Genomic DNA, 21,056 nt, shown 5'->3' on the forward strand with positions numbered 1-21,056 from the left:
AAATGTTCACGAGAAATAAATGTGGCTATTGTGTTTTGTTGTTTGTTTTGCTTGAGAGATTCTAACATTAATTTATCTGTTGTTAATATTTACTTATGTTTAGTTTCAAAACATCCATGTTTTTACCATTATGTTAAAGTTATTTGAATGTAATTCCCACCAGAAATGCTTATTTTTTTTCAATTGTTATGATTGTTAATAATATGATCATAATAAAATTTAATCTCTTCCCTTTTTATTGTTTGAGAAAAGTGTCTTGAATTCCATAGGAAAAAAAATAAAATAATAATCATAATAAACTATATTATTTATTTATAATTAACTATTATTACAAATAGTTTATTATTTCTAACATTGTTACAGTCAGAAAGTTGAAATATTAAAAATGTAGCTTGTGAAAAGTGCATTCATAAACAAAAAGAATCAAGATATGGAGAAAAGGAGATAAATGCAAAACAGATCCCATGTTGATCTTATTCTCCCAGGGACAGAATACAGATGATACCTACAGCTTTATAACTTTTACATTAATTATACAGAGTTCACTGGCAAATCATCTACTTTGTCTAGAGAGGATAAAGCCTTAACTGGTAACACTTTTGGATGCTCTAAATGTGTTGTTTTAGCTTTGGATAGCTAATTGGAAATGTTAAAATAAAATAATAGGGTGTCTATTCTAAGAAACATCAATTTCATGTAGCTAGTGTGAATGGTCACATGACCAGACCTCTTTACTTCCTGCCTGTACCGCTGGAGGTGAAAGGCTGTTTCAATCTTTTACAAGTGGAAGTCAGTAAAAGACTTTAATAGACAAAAATATCTTGTACATATGTTCTTTGAAGGACCGTCTACTCACATATAATGACAATTTTATGACGGCATGCATCTTTAAATCACAATAAGAGTAAATGTAGATATGACAACTATGCTAGGAGTCAGAGGTTTGGCTGTTTATCCATTGTATCTTATTTTTTTGTTTTTTTTCCTCACAGCCTAAATCAGAGTATCAGATGGATCTTCTAGACCTGAAGAAATCTCAAAATTATGTCTTTTAGATCACTCTCATTCCCATAGTTGAAAAACATATTCTGCCCAATCAGAACCTTTACCAAAAAGTCACGACAGACAGAATAGGAAAAACACCCTTAAACATGCAATAACCTCTTAGTTAACCTCGACTTCATCACTTCCTTCATTGGGTCATGTTCCGGCTCACACCCTCACCTTGAGGTCCTAAGAGACGCATTATTGTTCTCTTCAGCTATCATGTGCCTCTTCAGAATAGCATAAATATTGGTGATGTCTCCGTCTGCCATTAATGTGGATGTTGCCAAGTGATTTATCTCTGTCCCTGAGCAAAAGCTCTAGAATGAAACAGCCAGCGCAGGGTTGGGTCTTTTTGCTTCCATTGTTGTCGGCATATTTTTCTCATGCTGAACAGCAGCTATGCACACACAGAGGAGACCCTGACTACCCACAACTAGTGAAGGACGGAGACATCATGCTGGGGGGAGTCTTCTCTTTCCATGTCAGCTGGAACGAAGTAGAGACTCCTTATGAGGAAAAACCTCTGCGCCTACAGTGCACCAGGTAATCTATTTACATTAACGCCATTTCTAAATATTTAGAGTTTTGTTTTTTATTTCCGTGAGGGGCTGATTATCATGTCAGCTATGTAAAACTTTGTCAATCAAGTTTGAATTTCAGGGAACTCCAGATGCTCCAGGCTATGCTTTTCACCATCGAGGAGATCAATAACAGCTCAGACCTGCTGCCAGGGATTTATTTGGGCTGTAGGATTTATGACACTTGTGGCTCCATTGCTAGAAGTATTCAAGTGTCTCTGGCCTTGGTCAATGGTAATGGAAATGTGTCTGCAGCTTCCGAGGCATGCGCAAAACCTGCACAAGTGCAGGCTATAATGGGGGAAGCCTCGTCGTCTCCGAGCATGGCTATAGCTACCGTCATTGGACCGTTTTCTGTCCCACTGGTGGGTAAGACGGGTAACATCTACACCATTTTGATAGCATTATAAAATGCGATGTAACAGGGACAGAAAATGTGAGAAATATATGTATTGATCTAAGACTGTAATTATTTTATTTTAGATAAGTCAATTTGCCACATGTGCTTGTCTCAGTGATAAATCCAAGTACCCCTCATTTCTCAGAACAATACCAAGCGACTACTATCAGAGTAGAGCGCTGGCCCAGTTGGTGAAGCACTTTGGTTGGACTTGGATTGGGGCTATCAGAACCAACGACGACTACGGCAACAACGGCATGGCGACGTTCACGGAAACTGCAGAGCAGCTGGGCATCTGTCTGGAATATTCTCTAATGTTTTTCCGAACAGATCCGCGGGACAAGATACAAAAAATAATCGAAACAATCAGGTCTTCCACCTCGAAGGTGATCGTCGCTTTCATTTCCCAAGCTGACATGGATGTTCTCCTGCAAGAGCTTTCCAGGTCCAACTTGACTGGCTACCAGTGGGTTGGCAGCGAGGCCTGGATCTTTGATTTTCAGAGTGCCTCCAGAGATAATAAGCGCATTTTAGACGGAGCCATAGGCCTTTCCATCCCCAAAGCGCACGTCAGTGGACTCAAAGAGTTCATACTTGATGTGAAACCGCTGTATTTAACAAGCAATGACTTGTTCGTAGAGTTCTGGGAAGCGTTATTTAGCTGCAAGGTCAAACAGTCAGAACCAGGAGAAACCCAGAGGCTCTGCACTGGCCATGAGAATCTGACTGGAGTGGAAAACAGCTTCACCGATATGTCACTAATGCCCATATTGAGCAATATGTATAAAGGAGTGTATGCAGTGGCTCATGCTCTGCATGATATTCTAGGTTGTAATAAAACATGTAACAACAAGGTGCCACTACTAGACCCATTAACGGTGAGCCTGATATCAACTCTAACACACTTAACATAAGAAATTGTTGTTAAAGAGAATCTTTTTTAAAACATGACATGTCACAAATGTTTTCATTTGATTTAACGTGAGTGCATTGTTCACTATCTGTTGGTTCTCCATTCTTTAGATTTTACAGCATATAAAAGGAATTCACTTCAAAACAAAGGAAGGAGAAGAGGTTTACTTCAATGAGAATGGAGACCCTGCAGCAAAATATGATATTATAAACTGGCAGCCAAGAGAAGACGGCCCTGTGAGCTTTGTGACAGTCGGTCTGTATGATGCATCTTTACCTGCAGACGAGCAGATGAATGTGCAGCAGAACTCTGTAGTTTGGTCTCAAAACTCAGAGCAGGTAATCCTACTGCAGATGCTGTGACAATGAATTTCACAGCCTGTCTTAGGGAAAAAATTCAGACATTTACTTTGTTCGTTTCCATCCAGGTCCCACTTTCAGTTTGCAGTGAGACGTGTCCCCCAGGAACACATAAGGTTCTCCAGAAAGGAAAACCTGTGTGCTGCTATGACTGTATAAGTTGTGCAGAGGGAGAAATAAGCAACAGCACAGGTTAGATAATATTTAATACAAGAAGAAGTAACAGATAATATTCTAAATAGTACAAAAATACTGAGATATTTAAGTTTTTTGTTGGGAAATATAAAGTGAAGTTTTATGCAGCTCTGGAAAAATATTAAGAGACCACTTAAAATGATCAGGCTCTCTGATTTGACTTTTTACAGTATGTTTGAGTAAAATCAACAATGTTCTTTTACTCTATGAACTACTGACATGTCTCCGAAATTCTAAGCAAAAATTTTGCATTTATTTGCAGAAAATGACAAATGATCAAAACAAGATGCAGTGCTTTCAGACCTCAAATAATGCAAAAAAGAAAACATTCATATTCATTAATAAACAGCAATACCAATGTTTTATCTCAGGAAGGGTTCATAAATCAATATTTGGTGGAACAACCAGGAGGTTTTCAGTGGGGTTCAGTATAGTGGGCTCTTAACTTTTTCTAGGGCTGTAAAAAATGAAATGATGACGTGATGATGATGTCTGTCAGAAAGCAAGTACACCTGGCTGCAGCAAACAGAAAGGGGCGGGGACGGACCACTGTCGGTCACATACCTTATTTGGAAATGGGACCATTGCACTCTGGAATTGAAGGGGGCGCTATTTCCTATATTATCCGCGGTTACCACCCCCACGCCACTAGAGGCAGTAGCAGGCCGAAAAGATACGACTACGGAGCAGATTTAGAAGTACACAGAAAGCACAGGAATGTGTTAAAAACTGTGAGCTGCGCTGAAATAAATAAAAGAAAGAAGTTCAAATACATGCTGAGAGTGAAAATCCTTCCTAAAGATGAAGCTATATCAGATTCCAAAAGAAAATAAAAACGGAGGACCGCGGATAATATAGGAAATAGCGCCCCCTTCACTTCCGGAGTGCAATGGTCCTACATAAGGTATGAGACTGACAGTGGTCCGTCCCGCCCCTTTCTGTTTGCTGCAGCCAGGTGTACTTGCTTTCTGACAGACATCATCATCATGTCATCATTTCATTTTTTACAGCCCTAGAAAAAGTTAAGAGCCTTCTCTCAGAAAGAGTAGGAGCTTCTAAAAGAAAGTCTTAAAAATTGACTTTGCCAAATTGGAAAGTCAATTTTTAAAAGTTATGTTTAACATATTCAGCATTTTGATGACAACTGAAAGCAACTCATCTACTTATTTGTGCTAGAAAATTGCACTATGTGCCTGGAAAATAGATAATACCACCCATCAGTCCCTTTAGTAATGCCATCCACTGTCAAAATCTCATAGAAAAGAAAAATAATTTCTGAATCATCTGTGTGAATCATTTGAAAACAAATGGTTGAAAAATAAATTAAGAGTCTAAATGTCCAACATCTCTTTTAACATTACCTTTCAGATTCTGTCTCTTGCATCAGATGCCCGATTGACTTCTGGCCAAATGAAAAAAGAGATGCCTGTATACAGAAGGAGGCAGAGTTTTTGTCACATCAAGAAATTATGGGAGCCTTGCTCACTGCAGCATCCTTATTTGGAACGTGCATGACTGCAGTTATTGCTATTATTTTTGTCAAACACAGGAAAACTCCTCTTGTCAGGGCCAACAACTCTGAGCTGAGCTTCCTGCTGCTCTTCTCCTTAACCCTGTGTTTCCTCTGCTCTCTGACGTTTATGGGAGAGCCCTCTGACTGGTCCTGCATGCTGCGGCACACGGCGTTCGGCATCACCTTCGTCCTCTGCATCTCCTGTGTTCTTGGGAAAACGATGGTGGTTTTAATGGCGTTCAATGCGACACGCCCTGGTAGAAATGTGATGAAATGGTTCGGAGCTACACAGCAGAGACTTGGAGTTCTGGGCTTCACACTTATGCAAGTGATCATCTGCATCGTCTGGTTAACAACTTCTCCTCCATTTCCGTCCAAGAATTTTAAGGAATTCAAAGATAAAATCATCTTGGAGTGTTCTTTGGGTTCAGCTGTGGGATTCTGGGCTGTGCTGGGGTACATAGGACTTCTCGCCACATTATGTTTCATTTGTGCTTTCCTGGCTCGTAAACTGCCTGATAATTTCAACGAAGCCAAATTCATAACATTCAGCATGTTGATATTCTGCGCCGTGTGGATCACCTTCATCCCAGCGTACGTCAGCTCTCCTGGGAAGTTCAGTGTGGCTGTAGAAATCTTTGCTATCCTGGCCTCCACATTTGGATTACTAATTTGTATTTTCATCCCAAAATGTTACGTTATGTTGATAAAACCGGAAAAAAATACAAAGAAGAAGATGATGGGTCCAGGGTCATCAAAATAAGACAGGAAGTTAAGTTATTCATAAAGCACCTTACCACTAAAAAAGTTGAAAAAAATGACAAAATATTAGGAGAAATGAGGAGGAATTTTAAGTAGCCTATGAGAGGAATACAAGCCCTGATTATTTATTGATTCAATGATTCAAAACTAAGTTTTGTTTTGACTTTGAAGAAATATTTATTCATTATTATTTATATCCATGTTGCCATACTAACCCCAGTGTGTCCATATGTGTTTTGTTGTTCATAAATTAGAGGCTAGCTTGTCTACATGTCTCAGAATATCTTGTAGTTCATTAAAAGTTTCACAGCTTTTAAAAACAATAATCTTTGTGAGTTATTTTGGCTATTTAACATTTTCACGGGAGCTGCACAGTTGAATTTTGTTAAAGGTATTTGGAAAGAAATAGAAGCACAATATATATTTTCTGGTTTCATCGTAATTGTTGACACACTACTCTTCAAGGACGAATGGCACTTCGCCTCTCAATCACCATGGCAACAGTGAAAGGTTGAAGTTGAGAACTGAAAGAAGGATTAACGGGAACGGGAACTTAGACGTTCATCAGATGAATCTGAGGGGAAAACAAGTGTTTATCAGTAAGGCAATTATCCCAAACACACAGCATTGATAACTGTCTACTAGCTTCAGGGAAAGAAAATAAATTTGTCATTTTGGTCAATCGAAATCCTCTGACTTGCCTCCATCTGAAAAGCCGAGGAAAGAACTGAAGATCATTGTGCATAGATCAGCTCCCAGAGACTTAAAATCCATTTCAACGAAGATCCGTATCAACTCAGCTGGTCAATGTTTGCGATATATTATAGCTGTTGTTTAAAAAAAAAATAAAGTATTAAATACATTTGCAAGTTTCTTTACTACTTATGCAGTGAACCATTACAATTTATTGGACATAGCTAATTTTTTAAACTAATTTGTTTTGTATGTGTGGATTAGTTGAGTTGCTACCAAAGTTTGAACCAGAGCCTCATTAAAATTGTATCTATGGAGAAAAATATGATCAATATTTATTTCACTCACTGATGGTCGTTAAAATGGGTAGCAAGGCCTGATTGTCAGCAAATGACAACTGACCCGTTTAGCCACCTGTTTATGGCAAAGACTAACCCGATTACGGCTCTGATCCGTGAAGCTGGAAGGAAAGAAAACATTTTTTCACTCTTCTAGAATAAAACACACAATTACATTTTCTTTGTCGTCTGGAGGCGTATAAAAACCAAGTCTGGGCCAAAAACACAACCCTGAACCAGTTTAAGAACATTTCTTATCTGTAGGAGAGCATCAGGGTTATTTTAGGAGTATTTTAAAATCCTAGGGATTTTTTTATTTTTTACTTTTTGTCTGTTTGTTGAGTTTTCCTGATTCTGTGTTGATATTTTGCTGTCGGGAGTTTAGTCTAAGGCTGAGCTCATGCTTCCATTTGCTAACGTTTGAAATGATTTTGCGTTTCGTTTTTACCATCTGTTTTTAATTTAATTTTATTGCTTTCAGACTTCTTCATTCGGCCCCCGCCTTACAGGTCCACAGAGATGAAAAGTCACTTTTCCAATGCAGAGCACGCTGCTCACAAAAGCATAAATACAAGTCTGCCCATGTTATTGCGCATGTTACTCCACCTGTCAGGGTAGCTGCTGCTCAGCATGATGTCTGCTAAGACAAGGTTACTGCAGGGTTGGTTACTGTTCCAGTTCTTGTTGATGGCATGTTTTTCTCAGGCTGAAGAGCTTGTGTGCAGTCAGAACGGGGATTTAGAAAACCCTCAGCTGGTGAAGGATGGAGACATTATGTTGGGGGGGCTTTTTTCCTTCCACAACAACTGGAAAGAAAGAGAGGAGACTTACACTGAAAAACCTCTTCCGCTGCAATGCACCAGGTAATTCTATCCAATAAGCATTTTCACAAAAAAATGTTGGAATAAATCAGGAATGTTCAACACATCGGGTGCGAAGAAACTAAACGGCATTATGGTTTTGTTACCCGTTTCTCATTTTTCTGCCATGCTGATTTTCCAGAAGAAACTGAGCATGTTGCAAATGATTAATCACTGTCTTGAATGAAGCTTGAATTTCAGAGAGTTCCAGTTAGCCCAAGCCATGCTTTTTGCCATCGAGGAGATAAACAACAGCTCAGACCTGCTGCCGGGGATTTCTCTGGGCTACAAAATCTATGACACGTGCGGCTTCAACGCCAGAAGTGTTAAGGTTGCATTGGCCTTGCTTAACGATTATGAAAATGTGTCTGCTCCTTCCAAGGAATGTGGTAGACCTGCTCAAGTGCAGGCCATAATGGGAGAAGCCTCTTCCTCTCCGAGCACGGCCATAGCCACTGTCATTGGGCCGTTTTTTATACCAATGGTGGGTTAAACTGGCAACTGCTGCATTTTTGTAAACGAGTTTGTCATTTTTAATATATTATTTTTGTATGTTTATACTGTAAAACTATGGTTTAATCAGCGTAATGTGATTTGTTTATGTTTTTTTGTTGTTGTAGATCAGCCACTTTGCCACCTGTGCTTGTCTCAGTGACAAATCCAAATATCCCTCATTTCTCAGAACAATACCCAGCGACTACTATCAGAGCAGAGCTCTGGCTCAGTTAGTGAAGCACTTTGGATGGACTTGGGTCGGAGCCGTCAGAACGAATGATGATTACGGCAACAGCGGCATGGCGACGTTCACAGAAACTGCGCAGCATCTGGGCGTTTGCCTTGAGTATTCCGTGTCTTTCTTCAGGACGGATCCAGCCGACAAGATCCAAAAAATAATTAACATTATCAAGGCTTCGACTTCAAAGGTGATAGTCGCTTTCCTCTCCCAAGCTGACATGGATGTGATTATACACGAGTTCTCCAGCCACAACCTAACTGGCTACCAGTGGGTGGGAACTGAGGCCTGGATATTTGATTTCCAGACCGCAGCAGGAGACAGGAACCACATCCTAGACGGAGCCGTTGGCCTCTCCATCCCCAAAGCGCACGTCAGTGGCCTTCAAGAGTTCATACTGAATGTGGAGCCACTGTTTTCTTCAAACAACGACTTGTTCACAGAGTTCTGGGAGACATTATTCGGCTGCACGTTTCAGCAGTCATACTCAGTGGAGATTGAGACACAATGCACAGGACAGGAGGATCTGACAGGAGTGGAAAACACCTTCACCGACATGTCGCTCATGCCCATATTTAACAACATGTACAAAGGGGTGTATGCTGTTGCCCATGCTCTGCACAATATCCTCAGCTGTAACCAAACATGTGACAGCAATGCACGGCTACATCCCCACACGGTGAGTATTTACTGCGACTAAAGTTACGATGAAGGGCTACGAGGAAATTAGCAAACTGCTAAACAAAGAGTGACTGTCGAGTATTGATTTTACACATTTCTTTAGATTTTACAGCAAATAAAAAAGATTTATTTCAAAACAAAGGAAGGCGATGAAGTGTACTTTAATGAAAACGGAGATCCAGCCGCAAAATATGAAATTATAAACTGGCAGAGAAGAGACAACGGCCCTGTGGAATTTGCAGTAGTGGGTCTGTATGATGCGTCGCTGGCAGGGGACAGGCAGATGGATGTGCGAATTGAGTCAATAATCTGGGCTCAAAATTCACTGATGGTAAGCTTTTATCAACAGTGGCAACATATTTATTTATTAATTAATTGATTTTTTTTAATACTTGGCATTTTTTGTGCAGATGCCTGTCTCAGTTTGCAGTGAGAAGTGTCTTCCTGGAACGCGAAAAGTCCTCCAGAAAGGAAAACCTATTTGTTGTTATGACTGTTTACACTGTGCAGAAGGAGAAATAAGCAACAGCACAGGCAAGTTGGAGCTACAGACAGAGCTTGTAACAGAAAGAAAATGCTAAGTCAAATAAAAATTTTCAATTTGCAAATGCTAGTTTTTCAAATTGTGCACTCATTCATCTGCTGTTCCTTGTGGATAAACCTACAAATGACAAGTGCAACAAAAAACAAGCCTGTATGTTTAAGTCTTTTAACTCTTCATGTCTGTTGATTTCACAGATTCTGTCACCTGTGTCAGATGCCCTCTTGACTCCTGGTCAAATGAAAATAGAGATGCTTGTATAAAAAAGGAGACAGAGTTTCTTTCATATAAAGAAATCATGGGATCATTGCTCACTGCGGCTTCTTTGTTTGGAACATGCATGACCGTCGTTGTTGCAGTCATTTTTATTAAATTCAGGAACACTCCTCTTGTCAGAGCCAACAACTCTGAGCTGAGCTTCCTGCTGCTCTTCTCCTTAAAGCTGTGTTTCCTCTGCTCCCTGACGTTCATCGGTCAGCCCTCTGACTGGTCCTGCATGCTGCGCCACACGGCGTTCGGCATCACCTTCGTCCTCTGCATCTCCTGTGTTCTGGGGAAAACCATAGTGGTGTTAATGGCATTTAAAGCTACACTTCCTGGTAGAAACGTGATGAAATGGTTTGGTCCCACGCAGCAGAGACTCAGTGTTCTTGGGTTCACTCTTATACAAGTGATCATCTGTATTCTGTGGTTGACCATCTCTCCTCCGTTTCCATCTGAAAACTTTGAAGGATTCAAAGATAAAATCATCTTGGAGTGTGCTCTGGGTTCAGCTGTGGGCTTCTGGGCTGTGCTGGGGTACATAGGATTTCTTGCCGTCTTGTGTTTCATTTGTGCATTTCTGGCTCGTAAACTGCCTGATAATTTCAACGAAGCCAAATTCATAACATTCAGCATGTTGATATTCTGCGCCGTGTGGATCACCTTCATCCCAGCGTACGTCAGCTCTCCTGGGAAGTTCAGTGTGGCTGTAGAAATCTTTGCTATCCTGGCCTCCAGTTTTGGATTATTGTTTTGTATCTTTATTCCAAAATGCTACGTCATGCTGATGAAACCAGAAAAAAATACAAAGAAGAACATGATGGGGAAATAACTCTATGATTGAAAATGTTTCTATGCCTCACTTTGTGTGCTTCAATCTGTATAAATAAAGCTGCAAAATACATTTATTAAAAAAAATAATCCACAGCTACTTCGTTTTTCTGTCCATGTGTACGCGCTGCTCACACCCTCATCCCTGCTCTCTGTAGCGTAGTTGCCATGGCCACCCATGATAGATACCAGTGGATAAACAGTTTTCATCAAACAGTAAGTTCTTTCTCTTCCATTTGCATCTTGAGCATTGGATGCAGCAGCCTGATTGACGGCGCTAAGACCTTCCTCCTGACTGTGATTGGTTGTTTCTGAGCGGGAACAGTGAATTTCTGTACATGGCAATAATATCTTAGAGAGGATGTGGAGGAGCTTGACCTTTTTTCACAGATCAATTATTATTATTACTAAATGATTAATATTATTACTAAATAATAATTACTTATTTATTACTAAACCGTCACAACGTGATGACAGTTCTCAACTTTGCTTTTCAAGCAGTCCAAACGCCATTGATTTAACCATGGCAACCAAACAGAAATCCCCTTTTCCTACCTATTAGAAACTGCACAGATTTTAGAAATAATAAAATAAAACATAAAAAATGTTTAAAATTGCAGAAGTTTGAGGTAAATATTGTGCTAATAAGTTTGAAAATGAAACTTCTGTCCTGCAAAAAAACATGAAACCATTCAGTACTTTTAGTCACATTTACTAGGGCCTTCCCTTTTCCTCACCCCGCCCAGTAGGTTAAAGCAACATTGTTTATTCGTTACCTCTCAAGTGAATACGTAAAGCATAAATATTCGTGCAGGTTTTTAAACGCGGTTCTTTGACTCAGCACGATGTCTGCAGGGAGGTGGCCTGAGCGGGAACTGAAGCTTTTTTATTTGTTGTTGGTGTCGTCTTTCTCTCTGGCTGAGGAGCCAACCTGCACGCACAGAGGCGATCTCGAGGATGCCCAGCTGGTAAAGAAAGGAGACATAATGTTGGGAGGCGTCTTCTCATTCCACAGCAGCTGGAGGAACAGTGAGGATAACTATGAACAAAAACCTCGGCAACTGCAGTGCACCAGGTGAATTACAGTGTTATGCTGGCATAAAAGTGACTCAGTTATCTTGCATGTTTTTAAAATAAAGATCAAATTGGTTATGATTCCATGTGTGTTTCTTCAAGTTTAAATTTCAGAGACTTCCAGTTTGCTCAAGCCATGCTTTTTGCCATTGAGGAAATTAACAACAGTTCAGATCTACTGCCGGGTGTTACTCTGGGCTATAAAATGTACGATGCCTGTGGTTTCATTGCCAGAAGTGTAAAGGTTTCCCTGGCCTTGCTCAATGGCAATGAAATTGAGGCTTCACCTGCAGAGCCATGTACAAGACCTGCACAGGTTCAGGTGATAATGGGAGAAACGTCTTCCTCTCCTAGTGCAGCCATTGCCACTGCTGTTGGACCCTTTCACATCCCAATGGTGGGTGAAAATGTCCATGTATTTAGTTTGCTGAGCATATTCTTTTGTAAAATAATTTGTAAAAAAAAAAAAAGAAATAAAAAGCTGTATTTTTCTTCTTCATCAGATCAGCCATTTTTCCACGTGTGCTTGTCTCAGTGATAAAACCAAGTACCCATCATTTCTCAGAACAATACCCAGTGACTACTACCAGAGCAGAGCTCTGGCCCATTTGGTCAAACACTTTGGATGGACTTGGATCGGAGCTGTTAGATCCAATGACGACTACGGCAACAACGGCATGACGACGTTCACTGAAACTGCAGAGCAGCTGGGCATCTGTCTGGAATATTCTGTCTCTTTCTTCAGAACGGATCCCTCTGATAAAATACATAAGATTATTGAGGTTATTAAGTCGTCCAACTCGAAGGTCGTCGTTGCCTTCCTCTCCCACATGGACTTAGATGTGTTGTTAAATGAGTTTTCTGTGAACAATTTGACCGGCTACCAGTGGGTGGGAACCGAAGGCTGGATGTTTGATTCACAGATTGCAGCAATGGATAAAAATCGCATTCTGGACGGAGCTATAGGCCTCTCCATCCCCAAAGCGCATGTCAGTGGACTCAGAGAGTTCATGTTTAACGTCAAGCCGCTGAATTCATCAAATAGTGAGTTATTTACACGGCTTTGGGAGGCGTTGTTCAGCTGTAAGTTCAATCAGTCAAACTCTGGGCAGATTCAGAAGGAATGCACCGGAGAGGAAGATCTAACTGGAGTGGAGAACAGCTTCACTGACATGTCACTCATGCCAATATTTTACAACGTCTACAAAGGGGTTTATGCAGTGGCTCATGCTCTGCATGAAATACTCAACTGCAATAAAACATGTGACAAGAACGTCCAGCTAGATCCACACACAGTAAGTTTAATGTTACCTCTGATGTGACGTCTACTGAACATCTTTTAATCAAAGCTCGGCCGTTTGCCGTATTTGTTATCGATCCTGATTCATTTTCTGTTAGATTTTACAGCACATACAAAGGATTCGCTTTAAAACAAAGGAAGGAGACGAGGTTTACTTTAATGAGAACGGAGATCCGCCAGCAAAGTATGAGATTATAAACTGGCAGCGGGGTGAAAATGGCATGTTGAACTTTGCAGCTGTTGGTCTTTATGATGCATCGTTGCCAGTGGATAAACAGCTAAATGTGAAAATTGGGTCAATAGTTTGGGCTAAAAACTCACTCCAGGTAAGTTGCCACATGATTAAAAAACTACCTTATTGATTTTCTGGTATGATTTGAAAAAGTCACCACAATCTGTGTTATTTTTGTCATTGGACTGTGTTTTTTATGCAGTTGCCAGTTTCAGTTTGCAGTGAGAAGTGTCCCCCAGGAACACAAAAAGTCCTCCAGAAAGGACAACCTGTTTGCTGTTTTGACTGTATAAGATGTGCAGAAGGAGAAATAAGCAACAGCACAGGTTAGTCAGCATGTGTCCATTTGTACATGTGTGTTGTTGTTTTATTGATGTATAGGTCATTGATCACATATATCCACATGTATTCTACTTCCAGTTATAAGATCAAGACCAGTTCAGCTCAACATCTGTTTTGCCATCATTTCACAGATTCTGTCACCTGTGTCAGATGCCCTCTTGATTCCTGGTCAAATGAAAATCGAACTGCCTGCATAAAGAAGAAGGCTGAGTTTCTTTCATACAAAGAAATCATGGGATCATTGCTCACTGCGGCTTCTTTGTTTGGAACATGCATGACCGTCGTTGTTGCAGTCATTTTTATTAAATTCAGGAAAACTCCTCTTGTCAGAGCCAACAACTCTGAGCTGAGCTTCCTGCTGCTCTTCTCCTTAAAGCTGTGTTTCCTCTGCTCTCTGACCTTTATCGGTCAGCCCTCTGACTGGTCCTGCATGCTGCGCCACACGGCGTTTGGCATCACCTTCGTCCTCTGCATCTCCTGTGTTCTCGGGAAAACCATAGTGGTGTTAATGGCATTTAAAGCTACACTTCCTGGTAGAAACGTGATGAAATGGTTTGGGCCCACGCAGCAGAGACTCAGTGTTCTTGGGTTCACTCTTATACAAGTGATCATCTGCATCCTCTGGTTGACCATCTCTCCTCCGTTTCCATCCAAGAATTTTAAAGAATTTAAAGACAAAATCATCTTGGAGTGTTCTTTGGGTTCAGCTGTGGGATTCTGGGCTGTGCTGGGGTATATTGGACTTCTCGCCTTGTTGTGTTTCATTTGTGCATTTCTGGCTCGTAAACTGCCTGATAATTTCAACGAAGCCAAATTCATCACCTTCAGCATGTTGATATTCTGCGCCGTGTGGATCGCTTTCATCCCAGCGTACGTCAGCTCTCCTGGGAAGTTCAGTGTGGCTGTAGAAATCTTTGCTATCCTGGCCTCCAGTTTTGGATTATTGTTTTGTATCTTTATTCCAAAATGCTACATCATGCTGATGAAACCAGAAAAAAACACCAAAAAGAGAATGATGGGAAAGGGTGCCGCAAAATAATTTTTCAAACCAAAGATTTTGGTTATTTGTTTTAGGGCAGGTTTGTTGAGCTTATAAGACACTCAATGAACTTAAACAATCAATGATTTTTGTTAAATAAAAACTAAAGATTTGATTAAAAATATTGCACAAAAACAAGAATGTCTGCTTTCGTAATAGAGCAAATTACTGTAATAAATTCTGGCAAGTATAAAATTTCTCATTAATATTATGAATGCAAAGGGATTTATTCACAAGAAAAGCATTCATATTTTTCAAATTAAGATAAAACGTCTTTGGGAGCTCCCGAAGAACAGCTGCCCCTTTTTTCTTGGAGTCGGCTTTCTTCAGCTGCCTCTCTGAAAAAAGCCGAACTTCCCATCAGGAATACATAATACATATAATAAAGTTAAAGGATGCAGGTTTTCAAACTGTTTTACAAATAAAAACCTGAAACGTGTTGAATGTATTTGCTTCTTCGTCTTTCACTCGGAATGTTTCTGAATAAAATTGAGTCCAGTTGCAGGTAGAAGCCACTTCAATAGTAAATTGTGAAGACTTCAGAGGTACGTTCACGTTTACTGTACAAGATACTGGAGACAAAGTCGCGAATAGGCAAAAAGCAGATTATGAGACAATAGTCCAAACTTCTAACATGTCACAAAGTACCACTTGATTTTATTGTACTATTTATGTTTGCCTTTACATTTTCCCAGCATAACTCTTCTATATGCTGTGCAGGGCTCTGTCACTTTGCCAATTTACACATTCCACCTAAACATCACACTTCCTGTCTAAAACTACAGTAAAAGAAAGGCTGGGAATGTCATTCAAACCTAAATCCTTTCCAACAAACACATTTAAAAAGAAGGTAGTTATTATTAGACTTGTGCTATATTGCAAATAAAAATTTTGCATGTTATGTAGGCGGCATTAAAAATGTGCAAATATTGCCATAGAAATCTTATAGCAAAAGAAGCTGTTGTAAAGTGTTTCTGTACCTTTAGACATATTTGTGTTTTCCCTTTTCCTCACTCCAACCTGAGGGTTAGACAAACCATTAGTGTTTTGTCATCGAAGCTCATGCAAATTCATAGAGTATAAATATTCAAACAAGTGCGGGTTTCCAGCCTGTTTCTTTGTGTCAGGATGGCGTCCGCACAGACATGGCCACGGCAAAGGTGGACCATTTTCTATTGGCTGACAGTGGCGTCCTTTTCTCATGCAAAGGAACCAGCCTGCACACAAATAGGGGATCTGGAGGATTCCCAGCTCATTCGGAACGGGGACATAATGTTGGGAGGAATCTTCTCTTTCCACAGCAGCTGGAAAAACAGCCAAGATAACTATGAAAAAAGCCCTCTGAAACTGCAATGCACCAGGTGAATTACAAAGCTACTTCGGTAAAGATCATTCATTCTTTTGACTGATTTTGTTTGCTTGTGTATATATATATATATATATATATATATATATATATATATATATATATATATATATATATATATATATATATATATATATATATATATATATATATATATATTTATGTTAACTTAAAGACTAAATTGGTTCTATTTTCATTATTCAAAATTGTGTCTAAGCTTAAATTTCAGAGACTTCCAGTTTGCTCAAGCCATGCTTTTTGCCATTGAGGAAATTAACAACAGTTCAGATCTACTGCCGGGAGTTACTCTGGGCTATAAAATGTACGATACCTGTGGCTCCATTGCCAGAAGTGTAAGAGTTGCCTTGGCCTTGCTCAATGGCAATGAAGTTGAGGCTTTACCTGCAGATGCATGTACAAGACCTGCACAGGTTCAGGTGATAATGGGAGAAACGTCTTCCTCCCCTACAGCAGCCATAGCGACTGCAATAGGACCCTTTCACATCCCAATGGTGGGTGAAAAAGATAAAAATTTAAGTTAAAAAAAAATCTCTGTTTAGCATTTATTTTAAATTTTTTTTATTTTCTTTTAATAGATCAGCCACTTTGCCACGTGTGCTTGTCTCAGTGATAAAACCAAGTACCCATCATTTCTCAGAACAATACCCAGTGACTACTATCAGAGCAGAGCTCTGGCCCATTTGGTCAAGTATTTTGGTTGGACTTGGATCGGTGCCGTCAGGACCAACGATGACTACGGAAATAATGGCATGGCGACGTTCATAGCAACTGCACAGAAGCTGGGTGTGTGTGTGGAGTACTCCATATCATTCTTTAGAACAGATCCACTGGAGAAAATACAAAACATAATTGAGATTATTAAGACATCTACTGCAAAGGTCATTGTTACTTTTCTTTCCAACATGGATTGGGATGTGCTGCTGCATGAATTTTCTAGAAACAATTTGACCGGCTACCAGTGGGTGGGAACTGAAGGCTGGATTTCTGATTCTCAAATTGCAGCAATGGATAAAAGTCATATTCTGGACGGAGCTATAGGCCTCTCCATCCCTAAAGCGCATGTGAGCGGAATCAAAAGGTTCATGTTCAACGTTAAGCCTCTGAATTCATCAAATAGTGAGTTATTTAGAGAGTTCTGGGAGGCGTTGTTCAGCTGTAAGTTCAATCAGTCAAACTCTGGGCAGATTCAGAAGGAATGCACCGGAGAGGAAGATCTAACTGGAGTGGAGAACAGCTTCACTGACATGTCACTCATGCCAATATTTTACAACGTCTACAAAGGGGTTTATGCAGTGGCTCATGCTCTGCATGAAATACTCAACTGCAATAAAACATGTGACAAGAACATCCAGCTAGATCCACACACAGTAAGTTTACCTTGTGTTTTGACTAATCTCAGTACAACATGACACCAAAAAATACAATTCTAGAGAACATTTCCTACTCACAGATTGGCTTGTGCTTTGCTTCATCTTAATAGTAGTTTTTTGTTATTTTAGATTTTACAGCAATTACAAAAAGTCCACTTCAAAACTAAGGAAGGAGACTTTGTCTACTTCAATGACAATGGGGATCCTCCAGCAAAGTATGAAATAATAAACTGGCAGCCGAGAGAAAACGAAACAGTTGAATTTGTCACTGTTGGAATATATGATGCATCTTTACCTGAAGATAGACAACTGAGTGTGGAAGACATGTCTTTAATCTGGGCAAAAAACTCGCTACAGGTAACCAACAGACAGTGTAAAAACTACATTCACTCCAGCATATTTCATTTGTCACCTTGTTGCGTCAGAAGTAAAGTTTGAACTCATACATTTAGACGCATGTTTTGCTTTTGCAGGTGCCCGTGTCAGTTTGCAGTGAGACGTGTCCTCATGGTACACATAAGGTCCTCCAGAAGGGGAAACCTGTTTGCTGTTACGACTGTGTGCGATGTGCAGAAGGAGAAATGAGCAACGCCACAGGTCCAGTATCACTCAAGCAAGTTGGGATTTGTATCCCACAAATTAAATTACCCTGACTTGCATATCACCAGCTCACCTTATTATGGCTGTAATAGTGTAAAAAAATAAATAAATAGATAAATCATTTGAATCTGTTATTCTTTGACTGTTCTCCAGTTTCCTCAATACTGATTTAAGTTATTTAAGATTTTGGTTTTAGAGACCCAGTTAGATTATTAACCAGAATCACTGCCATTCATCTGCAGGAAAACCACACACTTCATTATGGTATTGGAATCATTAATGATGTACTGAAAACTGCGGTCTCTCCAATCAGAAACAGACATTTTGTTCTAATTGGTGTTGTTGCAGGTCAGCATTGTTATGTTACTCCAAGACATGGCGACTGGATACTAGAAATCTGCTACAATATTCTGTCAACATGGTGCTTAAAAGGTGCATCATTTGCAGCTGTCTCGGCATGTAGAGCTGCAGTCTTCAGTAAACTCTTTGTTAAACTTAAGCACTCGCAGGAGCGAAAGGCAAACGTTAGCATGTTTACTCTGTTTTCACCTGACTTGGTGACTGCTGAGCTTTGTGAAATAAGCTGGGACAGATCTCATGACATGGACAGTTCAAGAACTGCTGGAGTCTCTCTTTTCACAATTAATGTCATTTTAATAACGTTCCAATTTGTTAGATTAACAGTTTATAAAATCAGGTAGAGCATGTGTTGAGTTTCGTCTCTCCAAAATGACATATCCCCAGTAAATAATGCGCTTTAATATTATTATGTTTTTTTTGCAGATTCAATCTCCTGTTTCAAATGCTTCCCAGAGTTCTGGTCAAATGAAGGACGAGATGCCTGCATAAAAAAAGAGGAGCTGTTCCTTTCATATGAGGAAATTATGGGGGCGTTACTAACAACAGCTTCCTTATTTGGAACCTGCATGACTGCTCTTGTTGCAGCCATTTTTTTCAGACATCGCAAAACTCCTCTTGTGAGGGCAAACAATTCAGAGCTGAGCTTCCTGCTGCTCTTCTCCTTGACTCTGTGTTTCCTCTGCTCTCTGACGTTCATCGGCCAGCCCACCGACTGGTCCTGCATGCTGCGGCACACGGCGTTTGGCATCACCTTCGTCCTCTGCATCTCCTGCGTCCTGGGCAAAACCATAGTGGTTCTAATGGCGTTCAAAGCTTCGCTTCCAGGGAGAAATATCACAAAATGGTTTGGGCCCACGCAGCAGAGAGTCAGCGTTCTGGGTTTTACTCTGATACAGGTTATCATTTGTATCATCTGGTTAACAGTGGCTCCTCCACTTCCAATCAGGAACTTTAAGGAATTCAAAGATAAAATCGTTTTGGAGTGTGATTTAGGCTCCACCATTGGTTTCTGGTCTGTGCTTGGATATATAGGTTTCCTCGCCATGCTGTGTTTTCTTTTTGCTTTTCTGGCTCGAAAGTTACCGGATAATTTCAACGAAGCTAAACTGATCACGTTCAGCATGCTGATATTCTGCGCTGTTTGGATCACTTTCATCCCAGCGTACGTCAGCTCTCCTGGAAAGTTCAGTGTTGCTGTAGAAATCTTTGCTATTCTTGCCTCCAGTTTTGGACTGCTGATTTGTATTTTCATACCAAAATGCTACATCATTTTACTAAAACCAGAGAAAAATACTAAGAAACATATGATGGGGAAAGGGCCAAGAAAAACATGAAAAAAAGGGTTGTTTTTTCTCTTATACCCACCCACATAAAGATATAAATAAATAACTTCCAACAAAAAAAAAGAGCCAAACGCAGCAAGGAAGTGATTTTCTAATAGCAAAATAAATGTAAGACCTCATCCAGTTTGAACTAAAGCAGATCACTTTATTAGGACCAGAACTGAAAAAGAAAATTATACTTTTTTCTTAACTTCTTGCAAAAATAAATAACTATGTCAGACTAAAGAAGTTGTTAAAATCACAAAGCGGTTGTAAAATATTAAATTCAGCAATCCCTTCCTGTTGTGACTCTGAAGTGGGTCTGCTCAGGAACCGATTTGCATATGTGTTGGCCAGGTGATGTATTTTTGTCATCTTTTATAATCACAGTAATACCAAATGTAAACTCCAAACTTGAATAGCCAACAACTTTTAAGTAAAAAATGAAAAAGATTTAATCAAAGATACTGAACAAGTACACACAAATCTTGTCGAGTGCTGTAATATGACTTTAAGGCTTGCAGGACGTCCATTGGTCGCTCTCTGCTGCTGTCCCTGTTGGGATCCTAAAACCAGCAGCTTGGTTTTCAGTCACTATTTCCAGCCACATTTGCATTAGTTTGGAGTGGACTGCTTCAGATGGTTTAATCTGTTCATTTTCTTTCATGACACTTAAGAAAAAACAAACAAGTGCTTTCCCTGTTCTAGATGAGATCCACAACCTAGAATAGGATTGACTGAAACAAACTTCATCCATTTTAAACACCCAGTAATGAAGAGTACAAACACACACACACACACACACACACACACACACACACCATGTAGACAACTCTGTTTCCTCAATCCCACTCTCATATACTGTTGTTGCTTTCATTATGTAATTGTTTTAATAGTATTTGTATAACAAATCATTCCTATCCCTGACACTTTCACCAACCTGTTTCTTTTGCCTGGAAGTAATATTAAATCCTGACCTAAATTTGAAAGAGAAGTTGTGGAAAGAGCTAAAGATTAGTGTGAGGGTCAACCTCAAAGACCTGAAGCTCATCAACAATAATGAATCGTCGACATACCAGTGGAAATGTGCAAAAAGTTCTGAATATAAGAAAGGCTTGACTGCTTTGATTATTAAAAAGGTTAGAAATATGTTTTAGCATGCCCTTGTATGTAGATAGAAATAGTTTCTTAAAGAATATCCCCTGTAGATTGTATCATCTTTTAAAAGACAATAACAACACACTTCTTGGTTGAAAGTGGTATGAATAATAAGAGAGAAATGTATCAAGTGTTTTATTTTGTACATAGTTGGCTCTACATGGAAT

The 21,056-nt window shown here is 39.8% G+C and overlaps 4 protein-coding genes across 4 annotated transcripts; all 4 read left to right on the top strand.

The window, feature by feature from the left end:
• Positions 1-1,465: 1,465 nt before the first annotated feature.
• Positions 1,466-6,481, top strand: LOC122832484 (extracellular calcium-sensing receptor-like). Its single transcript, XM_044119299.1, has 6 exons — positions 1,466-1,590; positions 1,708-1,990; positions 2,109-2,903; positions 3,049-3,276; positions 3,366-3,489; positions 4,861-6,481. Exons 1-6 carry the CDS (start codon positions 1,502-1,504, stop codon positions 5,766-5,768), a joined length of 2,427 nt encoding a protein of 808 aa, XP_043975234.1. The 5' UTR covers positions 1,466-1,501; the 3' UTR covers positions 5,769-6,481.
• A 1,004-nt stretch (positions 6,482-7,485) lies between these two features.
• LOC122832485 (extracellular calcium-sensing receptor-like) lies at positions 7,486-10,706 on the top strand. Its single transcript, XM_044119300.1, has 6 exons — positions 7,486-7,661; positions 7,848-8,142; positions 8,279-9,070; positions 9,176-9,403; positions 9,483-9,606; positions 9,811-10,706. The coding sequence occupies exons 1-6, from the start codon at positions 7,486-7,488 to the stop codon at positions 10,704-10,706; spliced, it is 2,511 nt and encodes an 836-aa protein (XP_043975235.1).
• A 910-nt stretch (positions 10,707-11,616) lies between these two features.
• Positions 11,617-14,692, top strand: LOC122832486 (extracellular calcium-sensing receptor-like). The gene is made up of 6 exons (XM_044119301.1): positions 11,617-11,780; positions 11,894-12,176; positions 12,283-13,074; positions 13,178-13,405; positions 13,514-13,637; positions 13,785-14,692. The coding sequence occupies exons 1-6, from the start codon at positions 11,692-11,694 to the stop codon at positions 14,690-14,692; spliced, it is 2,424 nt and encodes an 807-aa protein (XP_043975236.1). The 5' UTR covers positions 11,617-11,691.
• A 1,197-nt stretch (positions 14,693-15,889) lies between these two features.
• Positions 15,890-19,743, top strand: LOC122832487 (extracellular calcium-sensing receptor-like). The gene is made up of 6 exons (XM_044119303.1): positions 15,890-16,053; positions 16,288-16,570; positions 16,655-17,446; positions 17,579-17,806; positions 17,923-18,046; positions 18,833-19,743. The coding sequence occupies exons 1-6, from the start codon at positions 15,965-15,967 to the stop codon at positions 19,741-19,743; spliced, it is 2,427 nt and encodes an 808-aa protein (XP_043975238.1). The 5' UTR covers positions 15,890-15,964.
• The last annotated feature ends 1,313 nt before the right edge of the window (positions 19,744-21,056 follow it).

The sequence above is a fragment of the Gambusia affinis genome, linkage group LG06 (assembly GCF_019740435.1).
Source record: "Gambusia affinis linkage group LG06, SWU_Gaff_1.0, whole genome shotgun sequence".
Lineage (NCBI taxonomy): Eukaryota > Metazoa > Chordata > Actinopteri > Cyprinodontiformes > Poeciliidae > Gambusia > Gambusia affinis.